The 24,797-nt window shown below is 52.9% G+C and overlaps 1 protein-coding gene across 1 annotated transcript in view; it reads left to right on the forward strand.

Moving 5' to 3' along the window:
• The window catches only part of SLIT3 (slit guidance ligand 3), a 493,393-nt gene that overhangs the window by 331,874 nt on the left and 136,722 nt on the right, over positions 1-24,797 (forward strand). Inside the window, exon 5 of the mRNA XM_036424070.2 lies at positions 16,748-16,819. Within this exon, the coding sequence (XP_036279963.2) occupies positions 16,748-16,819 (72 nt within the window). The remainder of the gene's footprint in view (positions 1-16,747; positions 16,820-24,797) is intronic.

Here is a 24,797-nt window from a genome sequence, read left to right on the forward strand (position 1 = left end):
GTGCTGGTTATGTATATGCAACCTATTATTACCATTATTATTATTATTATCATCATCATCATCATCATGATTATTTCTAAAGGATAGTTTTCCGGATTAGCCCCAAAGAGGAGGTGAGAGTCGGGATGGTTAAAGTTTTGCAGCTTCCTCTCAGAGGGGAGCCCTGTTTTCCTGCTGTGAGCACACGAAGGCTGGGGAGTGGAGAATTTGGCTAATTTGGGGGTCCGGGGGGCGGGGGGTGTCTCACTAGTCCCGAGCAAACTTAGCAGGAAAGGCTGCGGCGGAAATGAAATGCCGTTTTTCTTGCCTAGAATGTGTGGTCCCAGCAAGTGCAGATGAGACAAAACTGAGACTGCACTGGGTCCCATTTCCCTACTCTGAGCCTTTCGAAGCTTCTGGAAACCGAGTGAGGGAAGCGGAGGCCCAGAAGCAGGACCCACAGACTGTGACAGCGCCCTCCTGCTGGGGACCTCAGATCCGGCCTGGGCCTCTGTGCCTCTGCTTCCTCCTGAGCAATCAGAACAGCTGGTCAAACTGAAGCTGTCCAAGCTTGTAGGTGTAGCCCTGCCCTCCATTTTGTACATCTCGGCACCATGGAAATGCCACTCGCCAAAATCCTGCATTCGGTGGTCATTTCTAACCCACGGGACTAGAGGAAAGCATGCTGGCAGGACCCTCGTGGTGTCTGATGTTTACGAAGAGTAGGAAGGGGCAGGGGCAGGGGCAGAAAGGACAGAGGGAGCTGGGACTTGAGGAGGGCTTTGAGGGGGGCAAGGTGCTCCAGTCATGCCCTGAGATCCCCAAGTCATTCATCCCATGCCCCCACAAGTGCCTTCTTTTTGCCTGGGCAGCAGTGGGCTGCTAGAACCAAGAGCAAGGGATTCAGGGGTCCTGCCTGGCTCTCCATGACACCGAGATTGGGGACAATGGTGTAGCCCTCTTCCCAGGAGGGCTATTGATAATTGTTGAAATTAATCTTAATGACATGACCGATAGGTCAGTAACTCAGTGGACAATGCTGAGACAGAAGCCCTGACAGAGGGAATGTGCTCAGAGAGAATGCGTGGTTTCCAGGGGCCCCTGCCACACCCCCAGGGAGCAGCTGCTGTGGAGCTCTTCATCCGTCCTCCTCCTGCCCCACTGGGTATGGGGACTCCCTGCAGAGAAGCGAATGCAGAAGGGGCCAGTGGTGAGAGAGGGACAGTCTGTGACTCTTTAAGTGAAAATTTACCTGTAAATGTTAATTATTGGAAATGCCAGCTGGTGTTCATTGGCTTCCCACCTCAGCCTAGGGACGGCTGCCTCCCGTCCGTCTGCTTGGTTTGGTTGCAGGACTCTGGTTGGCATTCAGTGAAGAACCGACCTCTCCTTGGTCAGACTGCTCCGTGGCTCTCCTGTCCTGGGATGAAGTCCAGACCTGATCCCGCCTGCCACCACCCATCTCCCACGCAACCTCTTCTCAGCCCCTGCTGGCCACACTGGCCCTCTCAGACCTCATGTGCTGTGTACTGAACTGCATCCTGCCACACTCGCCATCTCCCAGCATGCACCACACTCAGCCCCCACCTGCATCAGCATCCCCGGGGGGCCTGTTTACCACACGGGTGGCTCACGTGCAGTGCCCGGACTGGGTCAGACCTAGACTACAAACCACTGTGGAGACCTCGCTACTTTCGTTCGGTGCCCTAAGGCTAGATGGTTGCATACCAGGAAGTCCTTTTGATTAGAATGAAGACAGAGATTCTGGGGCCACCCTTCCCTGGGAGCTGGGAGTGGGGTGGCCGCGGAAGGACATGGGATCACAGATCCAGCCCTCACAAGTTAGAGCCTCAGGGGCGCCCACACCCAGCTGCCTGCCACCTGCTTTAGGGCAGCGTTCCACCGGATGGCCTGGCTGAGGTTTCAGGACCAGAGCGCTTAAACAGGGCTCCAAACACACTGGTGTGTTTCAGATGTGTGTCCCCGAATCGCTTCCGTCTTCTCTTTTCATTTCTGCAGCCCCAGTTTTGGGTAGTGACTCAGCCTGTGTGGCGGTACTCTCTCTGCTCATCTGTCTATGACTTACTAGGAGGATCCCCAACAGGTGCGGACGCCCCATCACTTCCTCCATGACTCCCTTCCCTTCTCATGTTTGTCTTTGTTTGTCCAAGTCTAGGTTTCCTTTCCTGAGCGTGATAGGCTGCATGCAGTTCTATGCCGAAATGATTGATTCAGAAATGGTTTAGAGAAGCTCAGAGAGGATCTAAGAAGAAAGAAGCGAGGCTCATGATGCCTTTGCCACATTGTTCAGTGGGAAAAAACGGGCTTTTAACCCCGGCTCTCACCTAAGACAGTGGTCGGCAAACTGCGGCTCGTGAGCCACGGTTTGCCGCTCTATGGACTAGTGAGTTTGCCGATCACTGACCTAAGAGATGACCACTACTTCCAGCCGGGGTTTTCATTTAGGGTCAGAGCCTTTTCCCTCTGTTCCCGGCTTTTTTTGGGGTATGTTTTCTCTTCAGGGGGTACCAGCGACCTCTCCTTGCAGATGGTTTAAAAAGCAAGCTCCAGAGGACCGGAAGGAAGCAGGACGTCTGCAGGTTCAGGGTGCGAGGCTTAGAAAAGTTGATAAGAATGTTTAAAATTGAAGGATTAAAAAGACTCTTGAAAAGCCAATCCATTATGAAGTCCATTTATATATAAATATATATTCTCCAAAACCACATGAATAAAAGGGGGGAGGAAGGAAGGGGGGAAAAAAAAACTGGCTTCCGTTCAGGATGTCAATTATGTCCTTTTTTTAAATCCCCTTTTTACAATTTATTTGACATTTTGAACAGTGGCCAAAAAAGCTATTATAACTATAAAACATATTCGTCGGTATAATCTCATTAAGTTGAGCGATTTAATTAAGGTATTGACATGCTTAATTGATACGTGTAAGCCAAGACCATTTTCATATCTCATTTCCATATGCTTTCTGCTCTAAGAGAAGCGAGGAGTTGGATTTAAAAAAAAAAAAAAGGCACTCCCTCCATAAAAGCGCTATAGATCCATCTGCGTGATGTCCCAGGAGACCACTTCCTGCCACTCTCCTGGATTCGGAGCCAGCACTCCGCTAAGTGGCCCTGCGGAGGGGGCGGGTGATGGATACCCAGCCTGAGTGCTTGTCAGGCCCTCTTATGATCAATAGGAGAATATTTATATTAATAAAGCACCGAGTTAATTAAATGAAACGGTCCTCTGGGTAAACTTAAGATACTAGGGGGTGGGCAGAGATCCATATATTCTGCCGTGCGCGCATTAAGGATTGCCTTGAAATTTTATGGCGCTTTTAAAAAGTCGCTTTGTAATGTACAAAGTTTGAAGCCTCTGCAAGTGTTCTTCTGTGCCAGGACCCGGCGTCTGCCTTCCTCAGGAGGAAGGCCTGGAAGCTGGAGATGGGGCTTAGGGGGACCTGGCGCACTTTCCTGGGGGTGGGGGGGAGCAGTGAGAGGGTGTCTGGGCAGACCTAGCTGAGCTGGAGGATGGAGACCTGAGCTCAGTGCAGGGTCCCTTCAGCGTCCTTCTCTCCAGAGCAGTCTTTCCATCAAATGGGAGAGAGATCTTGGACCGCCGGCCATTCAGGTCCCCTCATCCTGCCAAAGCCCAAACACTAGAACCTTCTGGAGAGGAGCCTCTTCCAGACTCACAAACAGCCCTTGCTTTCCTGTCTCTCTTCTCTCAGCCTGTCCCTTTCCGTGTCTATTCTTCCATGTGGAGTGTGTATGTGTGTGTGTGTGTGTGTGTGTGTATGCACCTGTCTCCATCCTGCTTCTCCCTCTCACACCTGTGCCTCTTTCTCCACCTGTCTCTGCCTTTCACCGTCTCTTCTGGAAATGCCTGACTCTCTGGTGCCTTTCCCTTCCACTTTCTCTTCTCTTCTCTCTACTTTTACTCTCCCTGTCTCACCAGTCAGTCTTCTTGTTCTCTCCCTCTTGGTCTGTGTTTCTCTGCCTGTCTTTCCTTTCTTCCCTTCCCTTCCCTTTCCTTTCCTTTCCTTTCCTTTCCTTTCCTTTCCTTTCCTTCCCTTCCCTTCCCTTCCCTTCCCTTCCTTTATCTCTCTCTTTCTCTCTCCCTCTCTCCTTCTCTCCTTCTCTCCCTCTCCCTCTCTTCTCTCTCTCTCTCTTCCTCTGTTTTTCAGTCTCCCTCTCTTGTCTGTCTCCCCCTCTGCTTGGGTTGTCCTGCCCGCCTACAGCGGGATCTAAAGAAGGCCTCTCGTTCTCAGACAACCCTCTACACGTCACTCAGGCTAACTTCTGGTCTTTTCCAGAGCAGCCTGAGGCCTCTTTTGTGTTTGGGAGAAGCTAGGCCTCTGCTGAGGAGACTCACACTAGCTGTCCCCTTTGTCCTCTCCCATGGACTGTGTCTTTTCCTTCTCTCAGCTTTGACCTAACGCCATGGTCCATTGCAGTCACCCTGCTAACGATGACCCCTCCCTGAAACGGGAGTCCAGGAGTTACACAGGGAGTGAGGACAAGCAGGGAACTTGCTTTAGCAGCAAGTGCAACTCCCGTTCCCACTGTGACTGCCCTCTCCTTGGGCTGCTTCCTGCCCGCTCCGGCTGCCCTGCAGCTCACCCAGGTCCCCAGCTTCTTTGGGAAGGAGGAGGGTTCTTTGAGTCATGCAGAGGAGGCCCGATCAACACTCTGCTCTCAGCTCTGAGCCTGTGTTAGGGTCGGGCCACTTCCCAGTCTAGTCTTGCCATCTATGCCTCCAGCTGCCTCCGCTGCCCCAGCTGCCCGCCTTTCCATCCTCCCCATGGGCATCTCCACTGGCTTCTCCAGTGCATAGCAGCTGCTGCACAGCCCTTTCTTCCCAGCCAGCCGCCTGGGTTACAGGGAGCTGTGTGGCTTTAAGCCCTGCCCCCATCTTTACCACCATGTCCTCTCCACCCTCCGGAGAGCCTGGTAGATTCCTGCAGGGCCCAAGGCAGCTTTGAGGCACTGCAGGCCACGTGGGACCCCACAACTGCTTTCGTTGGTGTTGACCTTGACCTGGAATTGATGCCTTATAGCTTTAGGGTTCCCGTGAAATGTTCTCTGGGCCAAGGAATTCGCAGGGATTTTCTTGTCTTTTACTCACAGTGTTTGAAGGCAGATGCAAGGACTCACAATAATAAGTATTTATGGAAGCCAGGTAGCATTCAAGAGCTCAAAGTTTATTAGCCGTTTAATAATTCTCTGGCATAAATATATTCATGGCCCCATGTTACAGATGAGAACACTGAGGCTCATACAGAGCCACACGTAGCAAGTGGCAAAGCCGGAGTTCACACCGAGGTCCTCCAGCCTCCTGGGCCATGCTCTCCCTCCTGTTCTTCACCCCTCCGGGGGTCTTGGCCACATGCAGGACCTTGGGGTCCCGTACAAAAGGAAACGTGTTAGCAGGAAGAGTGTGGCTCAGGCTGTGGTCCAGGAGCGGTCTTGGGGACGCAAGGGGATGCTTCAGAAGACGTCACCTTCATCCCTTCTCTCTGCTCCCTCCTCCTACCAGGGAGACCCTTCCCTCTTTCACTGCATTTGGCACCAGACTAGTGGCAACAGCCCCACATGTGTCGCTAATTAATTCCATCATCACCATTCGCCAGGTTCTCCTCTGCTCACATCCCTTGTTTGGTGCCTTTTGAGCTGCATGGCCAGAAGCAAGGCTGGGATTAAATATTAGTGTTAACTGCAAACTTGGTGTAAACCTATTGAACTGGTGTTTCTATATAAACAAACAAGAGAACAGCATCTACTCTCCTGGGGTCAAGCCCAGAACCTCCACAGGTGGAGAGATTAGCAGCACCTCTAACTGCTGTGGATGGAGCAGTAAGTAGTGCAGGGGCCACGATGAGAAATGCCAGTCTGTGGCAGTAACGCAGCTTAATGGCTTCCGCGGCTGCATACCTCCACACTCGCTTCGAGACGAGACGCTGGCCCTGCAGCTCAGGGGCTGAGCTCTTGCTGAATTGCTTTCCTGCTTCAGTGGAAGATAATTTTGAGCCTTTCTGAAGCCGTATTGATTTTATAGGCAGATGGCCCCAGGATAGCATCTCACCTTCACCGTGGAGATTTCGCTTATTAAATGGGGTTTGGGAAAGTTAGAGGAAAGAACAGGCATCTACAAGCCACGCTCCCTTGAGCTGCAGCTCTGCATTGCAAATGCCAAGCTCCGGGGCAGCTTCAGCTCAGAACATAATCCCTCCCACCCCCACCCATCCTGCTTGCTGCTATTTCTTCAGTAAAGAGAAGAGTAACCTCCAGTGGGCCGTATTGCCAGGAGAAGGGAGGGTCGTTTAGTCTACAGAACATTCATCTTAGGATCAGGCAGGCACACAGGAGATCCAGAGGAGAGCGCCAAGAGTCCTCTCTTCATGATCAAGTTGGAGGTCACGGGGTAAGAATCAGGGAGTGGCTTCAACGGCAGTCCCTTCGCCCTCTGAGCAGCCTCTTCTTCCCGCCACCGCTGCTGCCTCTGCCGGCCCCAAGCTGACTTCTGAGAATGCGCAGGCTTTGTGAGGGTTTCCAGGCCTTCTGCACGGTTTGGCGGGAAGAAGACTAATCACAGAGCAGGTGATGGCACAGGTTATCAAACATTCTCGCCACCGGTCACCCTTCCAAGCAGCCCTTGGAGCTTGATGCCCAAGTACCTCCTCTGTCCCAGAGTCTCATTGTCCGTGTGGTCTAAGCTCAGTGAGTGCCAGGACTCAGCCCCGGCAGGAGCGGGGAGGGGCTGTTCTTGGAAATGGAGCATTGTCAGGCAAGCGGCCCTTCTCTGGATCGAATCCATTTCCAAACCTGTTGTCCTCTCTCGAGCCAGGTTTCAGCTCTCTCTTGTCTGGAGTTCTTCTCAACCGAACTCCCAGTACAGCTGTCATCCCCAACCTGTTTCCCTCACTCCGCCTCTCCCAGTCGGAGACTTCCTCTGAGCGGCATTAGTTCTCAAACAGGACATGCCGCCAAGGAGACAGAGGTAGAGGATGGGGGGATAGGGCCAAAGCTCTTTATAATGCAGAGGGACAAAATGGTCTTGGGGTGGGGTGGGGGTAAGTCCCCTTAGCTTGAGATTTATTCTTCATGACCCATGAACCAGGCAATGGCATTGAATCATTTTTGCTTATTTTTTTAATCCACTCAACAAACATTTTTTAAAAGCTTTGTGTCAGGCCTCATGCTCTGCAAAACCTCTGAGCTCACCAAAACTGGTTTGGCTCAGTGGGTAGAGTGTTGGCCTACGGACTGAAAGGTTCAAGGTTTGATTCCCATCAAGGGCATGTACCTTTGTTATGGGCACATCCCCATTACGGGGTGTACAAGAGGCAGCTGATTGATGTTTCTAACTCTCTATTTCTCTCTCTTCCTCTCTGTAAAAAAAAAAAAAAAAAAAAAAAAAAAATAAAATATATATATTTTTTTAAATCCCTGAGCTCATGAAACTAATAGTTTAATGACGGTACCAGCGGGAATGCCCATGTCACCTTAGGAGCTTGGCCTTCTTTCCGTGTGAAGCTTAGCAAACAGCCCCCTCCGATCCAGGCTCATGTCTGCCTGTGCCCGGGTCCCTAACTCACCTTGAGCCTTTTGGTCGTGTGATTTGGCATCCCCCTAGGACAGTTCCTGAGTGAAAGGGCCACAGTGCTGGATGATCTGACATTTTGCTAGAAATCTCTTTTTCAGGAAAGATAAGAGGGACACCCACAAGAGACTGTGTCCATCACAGACTCGCTTCCTCCTCCCTGATGCCAACAGAAACTAGCCTAAAAGGCACACTTGGAACCCACCAGAAGCCATGATGAAGAGCACACTCCCCGCCTCCCTAATTTTGCTGATTACTGCTCGGGCAGGCCGCTGCCCGTGGGACTTTATGCCTTGGGACCCATGACCATCAGGCCACCATCTGGGAGGCAAACGAGGGTGCCCAGGGCAGCGATGAATCACGAGGCCGGACAAACGCACGCACTTCACCTCAGAACAATTCCATGAACAACCCCCAGCACCTGCCCCGCCCCCCTTACTCCCAAGGTTTCATCTCCTAATGGCAAAAGCTTTTTGGCACGGGGCTGCCTTTGGGAAGAAGAGAGGACTCAATGTGGGCCATCTCCCTAAAGAAGACACGGGAACAAGGACGCTTCTCCGATTAATCAGCAAATGCTTGGCTCCAGCTCTCGGCCAGAGGATCGATTTACATAAAACTACTTTTCGAGATGAATCTGCCTCCCTCGGCTCCCCCTGCAGTCCCCTTGTCCAGCCAGCATTAGACATGCCGCCGGGTTTCAGATTGACAGTGTCAGTTACGACAATCAAATTACGGATGAAAGCCTCAGAGGGCGGCCAGGGGAGAGGGACGCAGGGGACAGAGGGGGTGGGGATGGCATGTCAGCCGGGAGGAGGGTGACCGCACAGAAATAGGTTTTCTCATCCAAACTCCATTAGGCAGACACATAGCTTCAAACAAAAACAAAAACAAAAACAAAAAACAAACAAAAAAAACACCTTTTGAACTAGGTGGACACACCTGCCCCCCCACCCCACCACCACCACCAAAATCAATAAATGAGACCAAAACCAAAACATCTCATTGGGCCTAAAACTTGGCAGGGGACTGTCAGGTGCAAAATTAGATCCTGCAAGCAGATGGTTTTCAGCATCAGATTTCTGTACGCCCTCTGAGGGCACCGAAATCGCAGCTGTGCCCCCTGAAGGGTACGTGGTGATGGATGCACGGACTTGACTCCAGTCAGATGCTTGTAGTTGGGGTCCTGGTGATGCTTAGAGATGGGGTCTTGGACCACTCCGTTAGGCAGGGCCGTCTGGATAGAACAGAAGGCACAATTGGGCTGATAACGAGAGCTCCCCAGTCCATCTGATAGCACTGCCTTGTGGGTAAATTGCGGGAATCCCAGGGGTCCACGAGCTGCTGAGGGGCCCGGCCTCTACCCCCATTGGCTGGGGATGAGCCGTCAATGGTAATGCTGTTTCGTGACGACGGAGAGCCTCCCCTGCCAAGCCTGACGGGTGTTGGTTCAGAGAGAGTCACATTCAATCCGGTGTCTGGAAGGGGGTTCTGTGCTCACAGGAAGAATGGCTGAGTGACGGAAACAGCTCAGGCCATGGCTGGCTTCCCTGAATCCAGAGGTTTCTGTCTTGACTGGCTCCCCTTCATATTTCTTGCTCTATACCCCAACCCTCTCCCCCCCCCCCAAGGAGTCCCACAGATCAGTTGTAACATTTGAAACTCTCTCCCCCTCTTGGCAACGAGTAGGCTTCCAGCTCCAGCATCCAGCTCCCCGCCTTTCTCTAGAATTGCTCTGTGTGGTATCGTGGGCACCAGCCCGCGTGGTTGCAGAGCCCTTGAACTGACATGAACGTAAAGCACACACCAGATTCCAAAGACTTGGTGTAAAAAGAGAACGTAAAGTATCTCATTAATAATCTTTATATTGTTGCATGTTAGACGGACAATATTTTTAATATATCGGGTTAAGCAAAATAATCGATTACAGTTCATTTTAACGGTCACACTGTTTGTAGTGCGGCTAATGGAAAAAACAATGTAAATCGCATCGGCGTCTCGTGTATTCCTGGGGGAGAATGCCGTTCCAGAATTAGCTGATCTCCCCTGGAGAGGTGTTGGCCTCCGCGCCCTGCAGCCCGGTCTGGAGTGTTCTGTTGGCCAGCACAGAGGGCTGTTTGTGCATAATTTGGGGGAAATTGAGTTAGAGGGGCCCTGCATTTGTCCAGCCGCCCCCTCCTTGCTTTTATGGTCCCCATTCAGCCTGATTTACTTCCTCACTTTAACTGGGGTAATCCTGACGCACTGGAGTTTCCAATCTCCAGAACATCTGCCCATAAAGAGACCGAACAGGGCCCCACTGGTAACTCATCACAGACAAACCCGCACCCCAAGGCCAAGTGCAGCCTTCGCAGCATCCACAGCCCTTCGGCCCCCAAGAGACCCTCAGTGACGTGTGCTGAACCCGTGGTCACTGCTCTGGACCTGCTCGCATCCCAGCTGGTCGGCCCTGCCCCTGGCCTGCCCGCCCGGTTCTCTCCCCCAGCGGTAGGAGAGCTATGGGAAATCGCCTGTCCCTGAGGCCCGCCAGGAAGATCCTAATCCCTGCCGGTTTGGAGGGTCCAGGGCACCGTGCTTGTTTCTCCTGCCACATAGGATCCCAAGGAAGGATGTCCTCACTCACGGGCTATCATGCTTCAGAGTCTCCATCCTGGGCCCGGAGTGTCTTTCTAAAACACAGACGTGCCATTCCCCACCCCTTCAGCCATCAGTGAAGGGAAACATAATCCGCACTACCTTGATCACACCTAAGTTTTTTATAATAAAGGGTCTGTATTTCTCACAGCACCATCGGTGATTACTGACAGGGGAGTCCTTGAGTCCTCCTGTGAGGACTGTCAAACTCTTGACATGCCGACTCTTGAAAACATCTTGGAACTGTCCTGATTTCTATCAGACTGTCCACTAGGAAAGATAAAACCAACGTACTTGACCAATCAGGCCCGCCTCCCTACAAGGGCCATGACTGATCCCCTCCCTGCCCACTCCAAATCGAAAGGGAATACGGGGCCTCGTGTCAAACCAAGCTGTGCATTCTTTTCCATGTTGGTTTGGAACAATGTGCAGTATGAGTTTAGATACATACGGGCTTTCTTCTTATTGCAGAGGGAAAAACTGAACAGCAGCTCTCGCTCTTTGAGGTGTCTGGGGGTTTATTTTGCCTTCACACATATTATGTAAGGGGTCTATATTCGGGGCCGATGAGAAGGTCAGCTCCAGGAGGACAAGAGCCTGGTCTGTTCACCTCTGTGTCTCAGCATGTTATATGGTGTAGCACATAGTAGGTGCTCATAAAATGAATTGAGTGCCTACTGTGCGCGTGAAATAAGACTGAGCTGACATTTACTCAGCTGGTATGGAATATCTGAAAGGTAGGACTGGGACTTTTCTCCTGAGCTTCTCAGAGGAGGCAGGCCACGTGGAGCTCTTATTGATGTCTTTCATTCAATAACAGAGCATCCAGGGAGTAAGCAATGTAAACTCCTGCTGCCGTGAAATGTTCAGAAGCCCAACTGGAGCAGTTCGGGGTCATTGTGGTGTTTTGTTCCCCATTGAGACTCTGATTCTCTGGGTCTCGGGAAATGACTCGGTTACTCCATGCGCTCTCCCTGGGACAAAGGATGCCATTGACCAGACACCCCACTGAGGGCACTAGGGCTTCCGAGCTGGGAGAGATAGATGCGTTTGGTTTTGACAGTGACCCAACTGCAAACACTTCATCTTGCTCATTAAGATAAATTGTCTGCAAAAGAAATTTGCCTTTTAGAATGAATCCTCCCTTAAGTCCACAGAATAAGTTAGCAAAGCGATACCTTCCTCTTTGGTTTCTGGAGTGGAGTGACATGTCATAGTTCCTCCACGATGGGAGCTAGGGATGAGGAGGGCGGGGTCACCTTTGTCTGGGATGGCAGTACTAAGAGCACGAGAAACGGTAGATTGGCGGATTATCCACCAGAAATTCAGAAGCCCCTGAATGAGTTTTGATTGATACCTACTCTACCAATGGGCAGGTTTCCTCCTACTACGCAGGGACTAGGACAGTAATTTTTTATTTTATTTTATTGATTTTGTACAGAGAGGAAGGGAGAGAGATAGAGAGCTAGAAACATCGATGAGAGAGAGTCATTGATCAGCTGCCTCTTGCACACCCCCTTCTGGGGATATGCCCGCAACCAAGATACATGCCCTTGACCGGAATCGAACCCGGGACCCTTCAGTTCCCAAGCCGATGCTCTATCCATTGAGCCAAACCGGTTTTGGTTAGGACAGTAATTTTAACGTAAATTCAGGCCAAAGAGACTTAAAGTGGTAATCCACTGCCCTGGCCCCAAATCCAGTCATGGTTCCAGTTATAGTGGATCTAAATTTGGCTAATCAAGAGTTGATGGTTGTTGTTTTTTTTGTTTTGTTTTGTTTTTGGTTGATTGGTTTGTTTGTTTGTTTGTTTTTCTGAGAAGGCACCTTGTTGGTCTCAGTGCAAGGCGTTTGGGGACTGGGTTTTTCCATGTTCTTTCGTGGCCTCTTGATCTTTGGTCCTGGATATGTCACCTTTTGGGAATGTTTTTTTAACCTTCTGAGAGCTTCTTGGTTCAGGAGAACTGCCCTTGAAACCTTCTTAGGAAATGCTTTGGGTTGGAGTCTGACATTGGCTCCATCTCCTGCTTCTTGGGCTTTGCTGCTAAAGGCCCTGGCCGGGAGCCTCCTCGGCAAACTGTCCTCGGGTTCCTGGAGTCCCCTCATCCCTCCCCCCAGAGAACAGGCCAGGCTGGGAGCTGGCACTTCTCTCTAACCAAGGGCTGCCAGGGGCAGGGCTGCCGAGGTTACAGACAGGAGCGCCCAGGGCATTGGGCTGAGCCAGGTCTGTACCTAAGTGTCCTGTGTTCCCCTTCTCCATCCTGCGTCCTCCCTCCCTCTCTGGTCTCTCCCAGGAGCAGTTTGCGAGCCCTCCCTGGGCTGTGTCTGCTTCTGAGAGCGCCCACCCGAAGGCAGACCCAGTTCTCCTGAACCGGCCTCTCTTTCATCCAGAGGAATCCAGAATAAAAAACGGGTCCTCCTTTCTAGATGAACGAGAGGGAAGCCTTCATCCCTCCCCCGGATTCTATGGAAAGAATGGTTTAGCAGCATCTGTGTGTGTTATTCTTTGAAGAATTGGATGCACATGTCCTGAGGGCTGATGATAAACTGTGTTTTCAGCGGCGTCAATTCAGGGCTCAATGGGGGGGCAGGGGAGGAGTCCAAGAAATAAAAGCAGTCATTCCTGACCACAGGGCTCCAGATGCAAAATGCACACAAGAATCAACTCACTTTGTCCTCATGATGAACCTCTGATGTCCGTAAAATAGCTGTCCTCCTGTAAGCATGGGGAAACTGAGGCATGCGGCATGTCAGCGGTTGGCATGCTGATACAAGTAGTAAGTGACTCCACCCACGTCAGAAACAAGAATTCTCCAAGGGTGAGGGAGCTTCCGGCCCCGTGTTGTACCTTCTGGATAACCGGAAGTTGATATCTGGGAGCAAAACCCCACCACCACCACCACCACCTCCTAAAACTGCTGCTGAACACAGACAGGACTTCCTGAAAGAAGGAACGTGACCGAGATAAGCACATCGTCCCCGGGGGGAACAGAAAGCCTCTGGACCTCGCCCATCACCAGGGAGTGGGCAGGGCAGGGGAGGCGGGGACTGTCATCCACCGCTGCTCTGAGAACAAAGCCAGCCTGGCGTCCATGGCGGGGAGAGCCCGGGATGCATTCCCTAAGCCCCGATGGAACTAGACAACCTCTCAATCCACTTAGCAAAGTGTCCGCAGTTCCCGTTTCAGGGTGGATGGAGCAATAATAAATTCGCAAAGCCAGTTAATCTGTGTCCAGAGCATTTTAGTAAATTAAAAAGGGGGAGGAGGGGCAAGAGGGGGATCTATTGATTCTTGCCAACTTCTGTTTGACTTACTGTCTCCTTAATAAGTCCTCTTCGGTCTTGAGTTTTTGGATGGAATAATCAGCCAGTTAATCATTTTCCGGAAGCAGGAGAATGCACTTTAGCTAATGCAGTTCCCTCTCTCGCAGAGCCCTAATCACTTAGAAAGGCGTCCCAGCCATAACCCGGCTTCCCAACCCAGAAAGCCTTTCCCTCCGGCCTTCTCCCTTCATTTCCCCAGAAACCCAGGGCGCCTCCCTCCCGCCCTACGCCAACCTCGTACCTTTCATCTGTGTTATGTGTTTTGTTTTATTTTTAAAGCAAGTTCCTTCCCCACATGTCCCCTCGGGAAGGGTGAGGTACTCCAGCATCAACAAGTCATTGGCCAGAGCCAGGCTCTCGGCACTCCGGAGAGATTCTGTTATTTTTAGTTAAGTGTCAGCCGAAAATGGTGGCTCTTGTCCCTCCCAGGGACAGTACTTAACAACAGCTCCATGCTGGGCATCACGCTGAGATAAACACACCCTCAGGAACCCTCACAAAGGCCCCGAGATAATTGCAAAGGGACAGTTACCGAAATTGAAGCGCCAGCCAGCCCCGAGCCTCCTCCACGCCCCATCTGTAACACCGTTAAAGCTGTCCGTTTGTCAGCCTACTGGAGGTATTTAGGAAATCAATACACACTCCCGCAGATGGATGGCAGCCGTATTGTCCGCCGGAGAGGAGAGGCGAGGCTCAATGGAAAATGAAATTAATAAAATGTATAAGCAGATTGTCATGGAGAACAGATAAATTCCCTACAATCTACTGTTTTGCTCAGCTGTGGCGGGCGGGAAATCATAGCTGTGGGGGAGGGGAAGCTTAGCCTGGGCTCCTTAGACTCGAAGCAGGACTCGGGCATGTACAGCGAGAAAACAGTGCGCCAACACCCCTGGCCGCCCCACCTGAGCAAACGACTGTGCCTGTGTGGCCACTTTTGTGGGAGACGTTTCAGCAGCTCCTCCAGGCGTGTCTGCTTAAATATTGCTTTCTCCTCTGCGTCCCACTGTCCTGCAAGCCAGAACCTTCATGCAATCGTTGTTCTGTCCGTGTAGGTGGAGAACCTTATTCTCAGAGGGGTAGTGCATTGCTGGAGTGTGTGTGCCCCTTCTTGTCGCTTCCAAACCTGGTTGGAGTGCGCGGTTCTAACCCTGGCTCTGCTACCCCCGCCTGTAACGGTATAGGGATCATCAGCTGTTCGCTGAGTGCAGCCTGAGTGTGGCCCAAGCAGCCGGCCACAGGCAGCAGCCCAGCCTGGAGGACAGAGGGCAGGGCTGGCTGCCCTGGAGACCAGCCTCCACTCGCCAGAAAAGACTGGGCCCATTGTGGCAGCCAGAGTCTGGGGGGCGGCCCAGAGGCCCGGTGGAAATCGCATTAGTGGGATGACAGGACCCGGCCCCCTTCTCTACAAGGCTGATGGAGAGCAGAGGCGTGGCCTCGGCGACACCGCCGACCTTTGCTGTCATCGTGGGCTTTGTTCAGCGCCCCGACTCCAGGCTGGAGCCCTGCTCATTGAATCAGGCCCGGCCGGGGGAGCCTGCAGCCAGGCCCCCATGCATCTAAATTGACTTACATCCCTGCAGGCCAAGGAAACTGGATTTGGGGGGGAGGGACCCTCTTATTCAGTCCCAGAAGCCACACGTATTCCGATCTGCACCCAACCCCAACTCTGAGCCTAACTGGGTCCCAGACAACCCCCAAGGCTCCCCAGCGCCTACCAGTTGCTCAGAGGGTGGCGGCTCACCTCGGAGGTGGGAGAAGGCGAACACACGCCTCGCCTCCAAGGGCTGGCTTCCTATCTGCCCCCGTGCAAAATGTCCTTCCGGAGGCCCAGGTTTTGGTGGAGGAGGGTGGTCTGGCCTCTCTTTCCAGGTGTATCTGGAGCCGCCTACAGCCGTCGCTTAGGTGTCCGTGGGACTGGGCACAGGCTTGTCCCTGGGTACACTCCGACTCTAGGACACTTGGCAGTTCAACACGTGTTTGCCTGTGACCCAGCCCGTGCCCCCTGTAGGACAGGAAAGTTCATCCTAGTGTTTCCTAAAATAGCAGTGTGGGGCCATGTAGCTATCTACACAAGGGGATGACATACAGGCATTCAAAGTGTTGGCATAGATGTACTGCTAATGATAGGAGCAGATGGTCTCAATATAATAAGTGGAAAAGAAGTTATAACAGACTGTATGCTATGAGATCATATGGGTGACATTTATGTATAAATTACTCCTAATTGGTAACAGTGGTTAGGTCTGGGTAGGTAAAATATTCTTTCTTTTTTTTGCCTTAATATCTGAGGGTTTTTGTGTTCTTTTCAAAATAATGGAGAGCTATAACTACAAATATGCACATGTGTGTATGTATAAAATATATGATTGGTATATGTAGTTGTAGATATACATGTATGTATGATTGATTACTCGCTGAGATCCCAAGCAGGCTGAAGTATGAGTGAAAACAAGTGCCTGCGTTTGGTCTCATAAACATATACATGTGTATATATAACTGGAAACAAAATGGGAAAGACCGTATGAGCCTTAGGAAAGGAAACTGAGGCTCTGGGGACTCTTAAAGCGGACCTGGCAGAGGGTTTGGGTTTGAGCCAGCTTGGAGAATTCCTTGCCCTCCCTCCTTGAAGCAGAGCCTTAGCACTGCCTAATGCAGGCTGAGGTGCCAACGGGACCCCTACTTTGAATGGTTTTACGGAAATGCAATTTGAATTCATCATTCCTGTCACTAAGGTGACCCGGGAGGCCCAGAAGACTCTCAGCGGCAGAGCTGGTCGGTCCCTGTCAGAAAATCAGGAGGCCAGCTCCGTTCCCACCCCAGACAACAAAGGCAGCGGGTCCCTGAGAGATGGGAGATGCAGAGGTGCTGACCCTGCCATGGGGGAGGGACGCGTGCGGGAGGAGGGGCAGGGGGTCGTCTCCGGGAGGTGGCAAAACCTCAGAGTTGGGTGCAGTGTGTGCAACAAATAACCCAGCGGCTTGGCTCCTGGCCTGGAGGTGCGAGACCACCCACAGAGCCCGCCCTGGAGGGGACGGCTCCCCCTGGTAACCATTCCGGCAAAGGCCATCTCCAAGGAACAATGCACAGGCCTGTGGCAGCCTGGGGCCTGAGACTAAACAGTCCCCCCAACAGCCCGCACAGGTTTTGTTATCGTAATGAGATGCAGACAGAGCCGGCCTGCGGTTAACTCCGTGCCTCTCTTCCTCTTGTTTAGAGATCTGAGCGAGAACCAGATCCTGGGCATCCCGAGGAAGGCGTTCCGAGGCATCGCCGACGTGAAGAACCTGTAAGTAATGTTTTCGCTGCTTCGCTGCAGATGTGGCTCTCCGGCCAGAGCGGGGTGAGGGAGGGGATCACCAGGCGGTACGCCGCGCCCTGTGTGGCCTGGGCCCGGCGCCTTGGAGACACTGAGGGGTGTGCTTCAGTGGTTTCCAGGGAGCACACGTCGAATGCCACGATGGCTGCACACAGTCCTGGTCCTCCTGGCTACTCGTCCCCACATGTGAGCGTCACCGTCACAGACATGGGTCAGAGCCGGCCCTGCAGAAGCTCTGTGGCCTGGGACTCAGTTCTGCTTCTCTCAATGTCACCATCATCTATAAAACTGGGGTGGTAGCCTGGGGAGGTGGGGGGGGAGTGGGGTGCGCTGACACAGGTGAGAAAATATTTAAGTACTGCGTAGCGCATAGTAAATGTTCAACAAATGGGAGCCTTGATGATGATGATGATGATAAAGAAGATAAGGACTGTGGTGGTGACGATTTACCAGGAACCTGGAAGACAGAGACAGATCCAGGTTGCTAGGTGCTTGGATAAGTTGTTGTTTTAATTTGAAATAATTGTTGATTCACAAAAAATTGCACAAAATGGTAGGCAGGTCCATGTGCTGTTTCACCCAGCTTTCTCCCGGTGGTGGCATCTTACATAACTATAGTGTGATATCCAAACAAGGGAACTGATACGGGGTATACTCCACTAACCTTATTCTTCAGATTCCACAAATTTACGTGTGAGAGTATGTGTGTGTGCATGTATGTGCGCGCACACATGTGCCTGTTCTGTGTAACTGTGTCACCTGCCTTTCCTTGTGCCCATGGCCTCACTCCATGCAGGACCGTTTTCATTGCTGCGTTTTGGACTTGCCCGATAGCCTTGGTCATTTCCTAGCCTCCTCTACGTGCTGCTGTCAGCATCTCCTCGCCCTCTTAAGCCGTGGGCCTTCTGAATGTCCTTCCCGCCCCGCTGTGTCCATGTTGTCAGGGCCTGAGTGTGGAGAGGGCACAGAGGGCTGGCTAGTGTGAGCCTTCCTGCCCCTGGCCTCCTCCTCAGGCCCACCTTGAACCTGAGAAGTCTGAGGGAGGATTTTTAAACCACTTTCGCTGTCTCTGTTCCCTGTAGGGATTTGAGGGAGCTGGGAAGGTGATGGTGGCTTCTAGGCAGAGGCAACCTCTTCTCCCTCCTCTCACCCCCCCCCCCACTGGGACTGGGTGGGAAGCTTTCCATGTTAAACATGCAAAGCACACAAGAGGGCAGAGGAGTGTCAAGGTGAAGGGCGCAGAGGACAGGGAGGACTTTGCAAGGGGAGCCCAGACCTGAGGTTGCCCACCACTTTGTCCGGTTGCATATGCCCAGGAGCAGGAGAGGGCAGAGCAGACAGCCTCAGAGAAGGTGACGCAGCATCGTGGGCATAAACCAAAGTGAACACTGTGCTAACGAGCCCCAGACAGGAAGCCAGGAGGGGAAGTAGAGACCCTCTAGCCTTCCCCCCCCCCCCCCAGGTCAGCCTGAGCACCCTGAGGCTCAGAGAAGGGCTGCACTGAACTCAAGGTCAACCAACTTCTTGAAGGTCGAGCCCCAGATTAATATTTTACGTATATACAGTGGTCTGTCAGATCTCATGGCTCTAATTTTAAACGGGCCAGTTGAACAACCAAAAAACACCCAAACCGTGGTGATGTATAAACAGGGCTGTGTAATTCCCCCTGCATTTCTGATTCTCGAGAAAGTGGTTAAATCTCACAGTGGGCCTGAGAGTTGGGGTTTGTTGTTGTTGTTTTCCGGTAACATCTTTACCCTTACAGAGGCCTCGGAGCGCAAAGATCCTCCCGGGAGCTGCCGTCAGGCTCCTTCCGGGCCACGCAGAAGTGTGTCCCTCGGGGGCCTGAGCAGCGATGACCTCTCTGGTTTATCCCTGGGGTCAGCATGTGGTCCTGGGGGCAGAGGGGAGGGCAGTAAACTCACCGCTTGCAGGGGTCTTCAAACTACGGCCCGCGGGCCACATGCGGCCCGCAGAGGAGTCTGATCCGGCCCGCCAGGTTTTTTGGGCAGTGAGCGCAGCCGAGGTGTTACAGTAGGAATTAGTAGTTCATATAGTCCGGCCCTCCAGCTCTCTGAGGGACCGTGATCTGGCCCCCACTTTAAAAAGTTTGAGGACGCCTGGAAAGGATGAGTTAATCAGCAGAATGAGCAACGGATGGGTCACCTGACACCTCCTCAGTGTGGTCCGCACACATTTGCTGGCCAGAACCTATAAGTCGCAGAAGGGTAATGCATGTCCTCAGGTAGAACTGGGAGCAAGAAACACAGGCAGACGAGAAAGCGTCCCGTGATCGAACAACCCAAGCGAACAGTGGCAACTGAGCGGCTATGCAGAGTAACGGGCTGTCAGAGCTCAGAGGAGAGAATGGCGTTGGGCAGTGCCGCTCGGATCGAGGCTTTGGGGCCTGAGAGATGGATGCCTGATTCCCAGCTGTTCTGTGCAGCCACCGTAAGCCCGTTTCTTGCCACTTCCGAGCCTGGATTTCCTCCACTGTATGATGAGGATAAGAATTGTACTTCATCTTCCCGAGTTTTTGTGAAGCTTAAGGAAATAGTGTGTATGAGTGACTTAGTGCTGTGTGTAGCACACGGAAGTTATTAGAGAGTTCTAGCTACTCCTGTGTTCCTTCATTGTTATCATTGTAAAGACTTTAGTTGGGCCTGAGCCATGATTGGAATTCACAGCCTAAACGAGGCAAATGGTGTGTGGGAAGTGTGGAGGCGAAGCTGTGAGAGGGGTGCCTCAAGGACACAGACGGCTATCTAGTGGGAGTGAGGCAGAACAACAGGTGATGAGGTTAGGGAGAAAAAGAGGAGGCCAGGTGGCTGAGCCTCACTGCAAGGAGTATGAAGCCGAGATGCAGACGCTGAGAGTTTGGCTGGCTTCTGGCGGGGATAGGCCGCGATGAAGTCATTGGCTGTGGAAGAGACACCTAGGACAGGAGGAGGTGAGAGGGGAAAGGCTGGGCTGGAGGTGGGGCTGGAGTTCAACGTGAGGGATCAGGGCTGGCACTCGGGATAGAAGTGAAAGGAGAAATCCGTGGGGCCAACTCCACAGAGCTTGTCAAGCGATGAGTTACGGGCGCCGGGGAGAAAGATGCAGAAAGCGACGCGCTGCCGGCTGTGACAACACGGAGAATGATGGCAGGTTCCCGCAGTCATTCATCCATGCAGCTGTCAGAATGTTCTTCTGAGCCTGTTAAATGCCAGTTCGGAGGAAACCTAAGGTGAAGCATGTAGATCTGTGAGCTCCGTCTCCTTGGAGCTTCCAGTCCACGGAGATTGGAAAGTGAGGAGGGAGCGCCAGGCTGGAGGAGCAGGAGCTGGCCGTGGAGTGATGTCACATCCTCCGTGGACAAGGTGTGCTCAGAAACTCCGGGCCGACGTGCCATCCGGTTCCTCCTGGTCTACGGGCCGCAGCTTCCACAGGTTTCATAAGAGGGAGTCCAACGAAATAGCCTTATAGTTGCGAGAGAAAAGGTCACGCGGGTAATTAGAGATATCGGATGGTAGCTGAGGAGCCATTCTAAGAGGGGGACGTCTGGGAATTGAAGTTGTGTGTTTAGATCTATAGCCATACCTGTAAAATGGGAAACGCTTTGCAGAAATTACATCTGTATGAACCCTGTTAGGGAAGCACTGCCTGTCCTGCTAGACCTCAGCTACCCACAGGCAGATTGTCTTACAAGTGATGAGTGGCAACTGCTAAATCCCAGGAATGCCCATCCTCTCATCAGTCTGTTCGAGAACCGGCTCTCAGGCCCGCCCGCCCTGCCCCTGTGTGAACGGGGACTATTACTGAAGTCATGGGAGTAGAAGATGCAGTATGGGACAGTCGGGTTGTGAAGTGACTACACTGGACCTGTCCATGACTCCATGTGCTTCATTAAGAGGAGAAAAGCCACCCGGTGTGGCTCAGTGGTTGTGGGTCGACCGATGAACTAGGAGGTCATGGTCCAATTCTCGGTCAGGACACATACCTGGGTTTGGGGCTCAGTCTCCCATGTGGGGCTTACAGGAGGCAGCCGATAAATGATTCTCTCTCATCATTGATGTTTCTCTCTCCCTCCCTCCCTCTTCCTTCCTCTCTGAAATCAATAAAAATATATTTTTTTTAAAAAAAGAGGAGGAAATCCAGGACTTTCAACTTTTTGTAACTTTGTCATTGTGACATGGACTTTCTTTGCTTGCCCTAACATTCCCCTTCAAGGAGGAAGAGTCTGTGATGTCCCCATTTTCCAGATGAAAGGATTTAGTTTCAATTGGAGGTGCAATTTGCTGAAAGTCAGCAGGCACCAGCGGGCCTAGAGGGGAGGCCTGCCTAGCCTGCCCTCAGTGGCACGACCGACCACCTTTTGGACTCTGCCCTGAAGTGTCTGTGCACACAAATCCCTCCTCACTCAGCCATGCCAGCAGCAGGAAGAATGGGTGGGAACCAGGGGCTGCTAGCGGGCAGAGGGCTGACTCACAGAGGCAGGTAGGCAAACACACGGCTCTCAGCAGAGCGAGAGAAAGGACGCAGGCGCTGGGACCCTGTGGGAGTGTGGAGTCACCCTGCACACTGGTGCGGAGAGGATGGGACACCCTGCCTCCCCCCACCCCCGGACAGTGCAAGGAACCCCCTAATTGCTTCTCCAGAGAAGAGAGAGAAAGTAATTAGCTGGGGGCACCTCTCTGCAGTTACTAAGAAGTGACTTTTCGGGCTGGTCCCACTCTGCTGCTGCCTGGAAGGGAGAGACGGGGTGCGTTTACAGGAAAGAGGCAGGCAGTGCGATGAGCAGACTGATCTGGAGGAAGAGCCGCTTGGAGAGACTGGCCTGTGGGTAGCCCAGGGGTAGGGAACCTCGGGCCCATGCCATATAAGGCCCTCGAAATCATTTGGTTTGGCCCTGCCAAGGCATTAGGGGTGAGTTAATGAAATGTGTGGCCAAATACATCAGACTCATTTTAAGTTGATAAATTGGTTCGGCCCGTGAATGATGTTATAAATACCCAAATGGCCCCTGGCAGAAGAAAGGTTTCCCACCCCTGATAGACCAAGCCTTCAACAACACCTGTCTTACTGCTGTGTGTGAACGCTGGGGAAGGTGCCACAACAGACAAAAAGGCACAGCTGGAAAGAAAGCGAGAAGCATAGGTAGAAGAGGGGGCAACGAGGGGGAGGAAAAGAGGGAGGAGAGAATCAGAAAGACAGAGAGGGAGAAAATTAATTGGGGCAGGGGCGGAGATGACAAGCCACAGTCCAGCCAAGCACAATAGGAAAAAGGCAAACACCTGTATAGATGGTTGTTGTTGGTTTTTTTATGTCCCTTTGGCCTGTCTTCCTCAGCAGTTGTGCCTTCCTGTTTCTCGGTTTCCGTTCGCCAGGACTCTGTAGGACACGCATTCCAGAAGGGAAAACCCATAGGCCTGTCCCCGCAGCGTGCAGAATTCGGAATTGACGGTTTCAGCACAGGCTGGGCAGCGGCCTTTGTGCTCTCTGGTTTGTCTGGGTTACTGCACTGCCCTCCCGCCTCCCAGGATGAATGAGGGCCGTCTCCGCCCCAGGGAGCAGGCGTTGAGGCTGAGGGAGGCGTGGGGAGGGACACGCTGGCAGCATCTTCGTCTGCCGATCTCAGCAGCCATTCCTTCCGTCCCGGCGCCTGGGTCGTGCTCACCCCCCTGGCCCTGCCCTGCAAGGCGGCACGCGGGTCCTCTCTCAGCACATCATGCTTCCCACACTTTATTCCTTCACACACCCAGCTCCTTCCTGCCTCAGGGCCTTTGCACGTGCTCTTGCCTTTGCCTGGGACCTGCGAAGCCCTCGGGCCTCTGCACAGCTGGCTCCTTCTGATCCATCAGATGACAATTCAATGTCTCCCTCTCCCCAGAGTGGCCTTCCCGACCCATTTAGAGCAGCTCCTAGCACCCACTGCCCCTCCTCTCTCCCTCACTGCCCAGTTATATTTCAGAATGGATGTGTGTACACAGGGATCCTGCCTCTCTCGATCACTGGAATCCCCAAACAGTTCAGCAGAGAGGGAGGCAGATTGAAAAAAATAGAAGGGATGTATTTATCCTTTCATTCCTCAAGTGTTTGCAGTCGGCCTGATACATACCAGAAGTCGTGTGCAATAGTTAAAGTGTTTAACATGGAGGTAATATTATAGACAGAACAAAGCACCATCCTTGTGCTCGGAGGACTCACAGGCAGTCAGTGGGCAGGTGCAGGGCACTCTGGGGGGTCCGGGAAAGTGGGCAAGCCCAGAAGGGCAGGCTGACACGGGTTTCACTCGGGAAATGACATGAGGTTGGGTCTTGAGGGATGAGCAGAAGTTTTCCCAGGGGAATAGCATGGGGGGGGGGGGGGGGGGGAGAAGCACCAGCACGCAAAGCATCACCTACCTGTGCCAAGGCCAGAGGTGTGTGCTTTCCCAGGGGGTCAGGCTGGAGCGCAGTGAGCAGGAGGTGCGGTCATGTGTGCGGACCTTCAGAGGTGACGGGGCCTGAATCAGGCCGGCAAAGTGGAGCTAAGAGCCAGTGTCTAACGACAGGGACCTGTGGAGAAAGCGGACGGGGGCTGAGCGGCCGGGTCCATGGAGTGCCTGTCACAGGGCCCAGCAGGACAGGGCAGGAGGCACCTGTCCGGGCCGAGGCCCCGGGAACAGTGCCTGCTCTCCCGGTGAGGGCCGCGCTGCATCTTGGAGGAAGCTGCCCCCAGAGGCACACGGGCTGACTCACCGCCTTCCCGGGCAGCCGGCTCTCCGGCCTTCCCCCTCTGCACTCCTGGCTGAGCGCATCAGATTCACAAGCGCTGCTGGAGGAAGTCGGACTGGCCCCCAGCTCTGCTACGTGCCACCCAAACCAGCCACCTACAGAATGGGGTCCTGCCGGCCTGCCCGCCTCTCCCTTCTTCCCTCTTCTCCTCCTTCCCTCCCTCCCTCTCTTCCTTCTTCCCTTCTATTGTTCCGTTCTTCCTTCCACACATCATCATCGAGCCCTGACCCTTGCCCGGCCCAAAGCAAGTCCTAGAAATAAAGACACAAAGAAGACACATCCCTGCTCTTGAGAAAGGTCATCTGCAGAGGGAGGCAAACAGGGTGCGCACAGCGCGTCTGTAATCGCATGGACGCTCGGCTAGAGCACGCGTGAAGGTGCTTTTTAAAGTAATCCTTGTAAGAGCGATCATCGCGTTGTTTCCTCGCGGCATGGGCAGTGTTTCCCAGACGGGATTTGGAGACCACCTGCCTCTCCATCTCCCGGGCCCCGTTAGGAACACAAGCCCTGCGTCCCGTCAGCGACTGCACCGGTCTTAATTTCCGGCCGAGGAGCGGGACTTGGCACTTTTAACTCGATCCTCAGCCGACTCTGTACCCTGGGGGGACCCCTGGCAGGCGGAACCACGACTTGGCGTTGGGTGAGGGGCATCTGGCTTGAGCAAGTTGCTCGTTTCTCCAAGCTTGGCTGTTTTCACGGGAACGAAAGGTAGTACCTACGTTGGGAAATGTTTGCAGAGCCGTTAGTACGGAGCCCTTCCGGTGTTCGTTCTTATTATGATTTCATTTAATTCTGATCCCGGCCCAGCGGAATAAGTGGGATTATCTGTCCTTTCAAGGTAAGAAAGTTAGACTCAGCAAGGCTCGTTTGCCAAGACCTCACAGCAGAGCCGAAATTTGAACCGGCGTTAATCTGACCCAAACTGTTCACTATTCTTAAAACAATAGTGGGAAATCCATCTGGAATTGCAAGGGGAGTTGGGGGCCTGGAGGATTAGAGAAACCCGGTCCTGCATGCCAAGCAAGGGCCTCCGGGCCATGCAGGCTGGGGCCGGGGCTCCCGCAGGCTCTTAATTTGTCCCTCCTCAGAGCGCTGGCAGCGGCTGGAGATTGGGGGGTGGGGGGAGGACGGCCTGAGCACAAGGCTTCCCTTTCAGTTACTTTGGGGTCTTTGTTCCCCAGGACAGTGGA

Source organism: Pipistrellus kuhlii, unplaced genomic scaffold (genome assembly GCF_014108245.1).
Source record: "Pipistrellus kuhlii isolate mPipKuh1 unplaced genomic scaffold, mPipKuh1.p scaffold_m20_p_8, whole genome shotgun sequence".
Taxonomy (NCBI): domain Eukaryota; kingdom Metazoa; phylum Chordata; class Mammalia; order Chiroptera; family Vespertilionidae; genus Pipistrellus; species Pipistrellus kuhlii.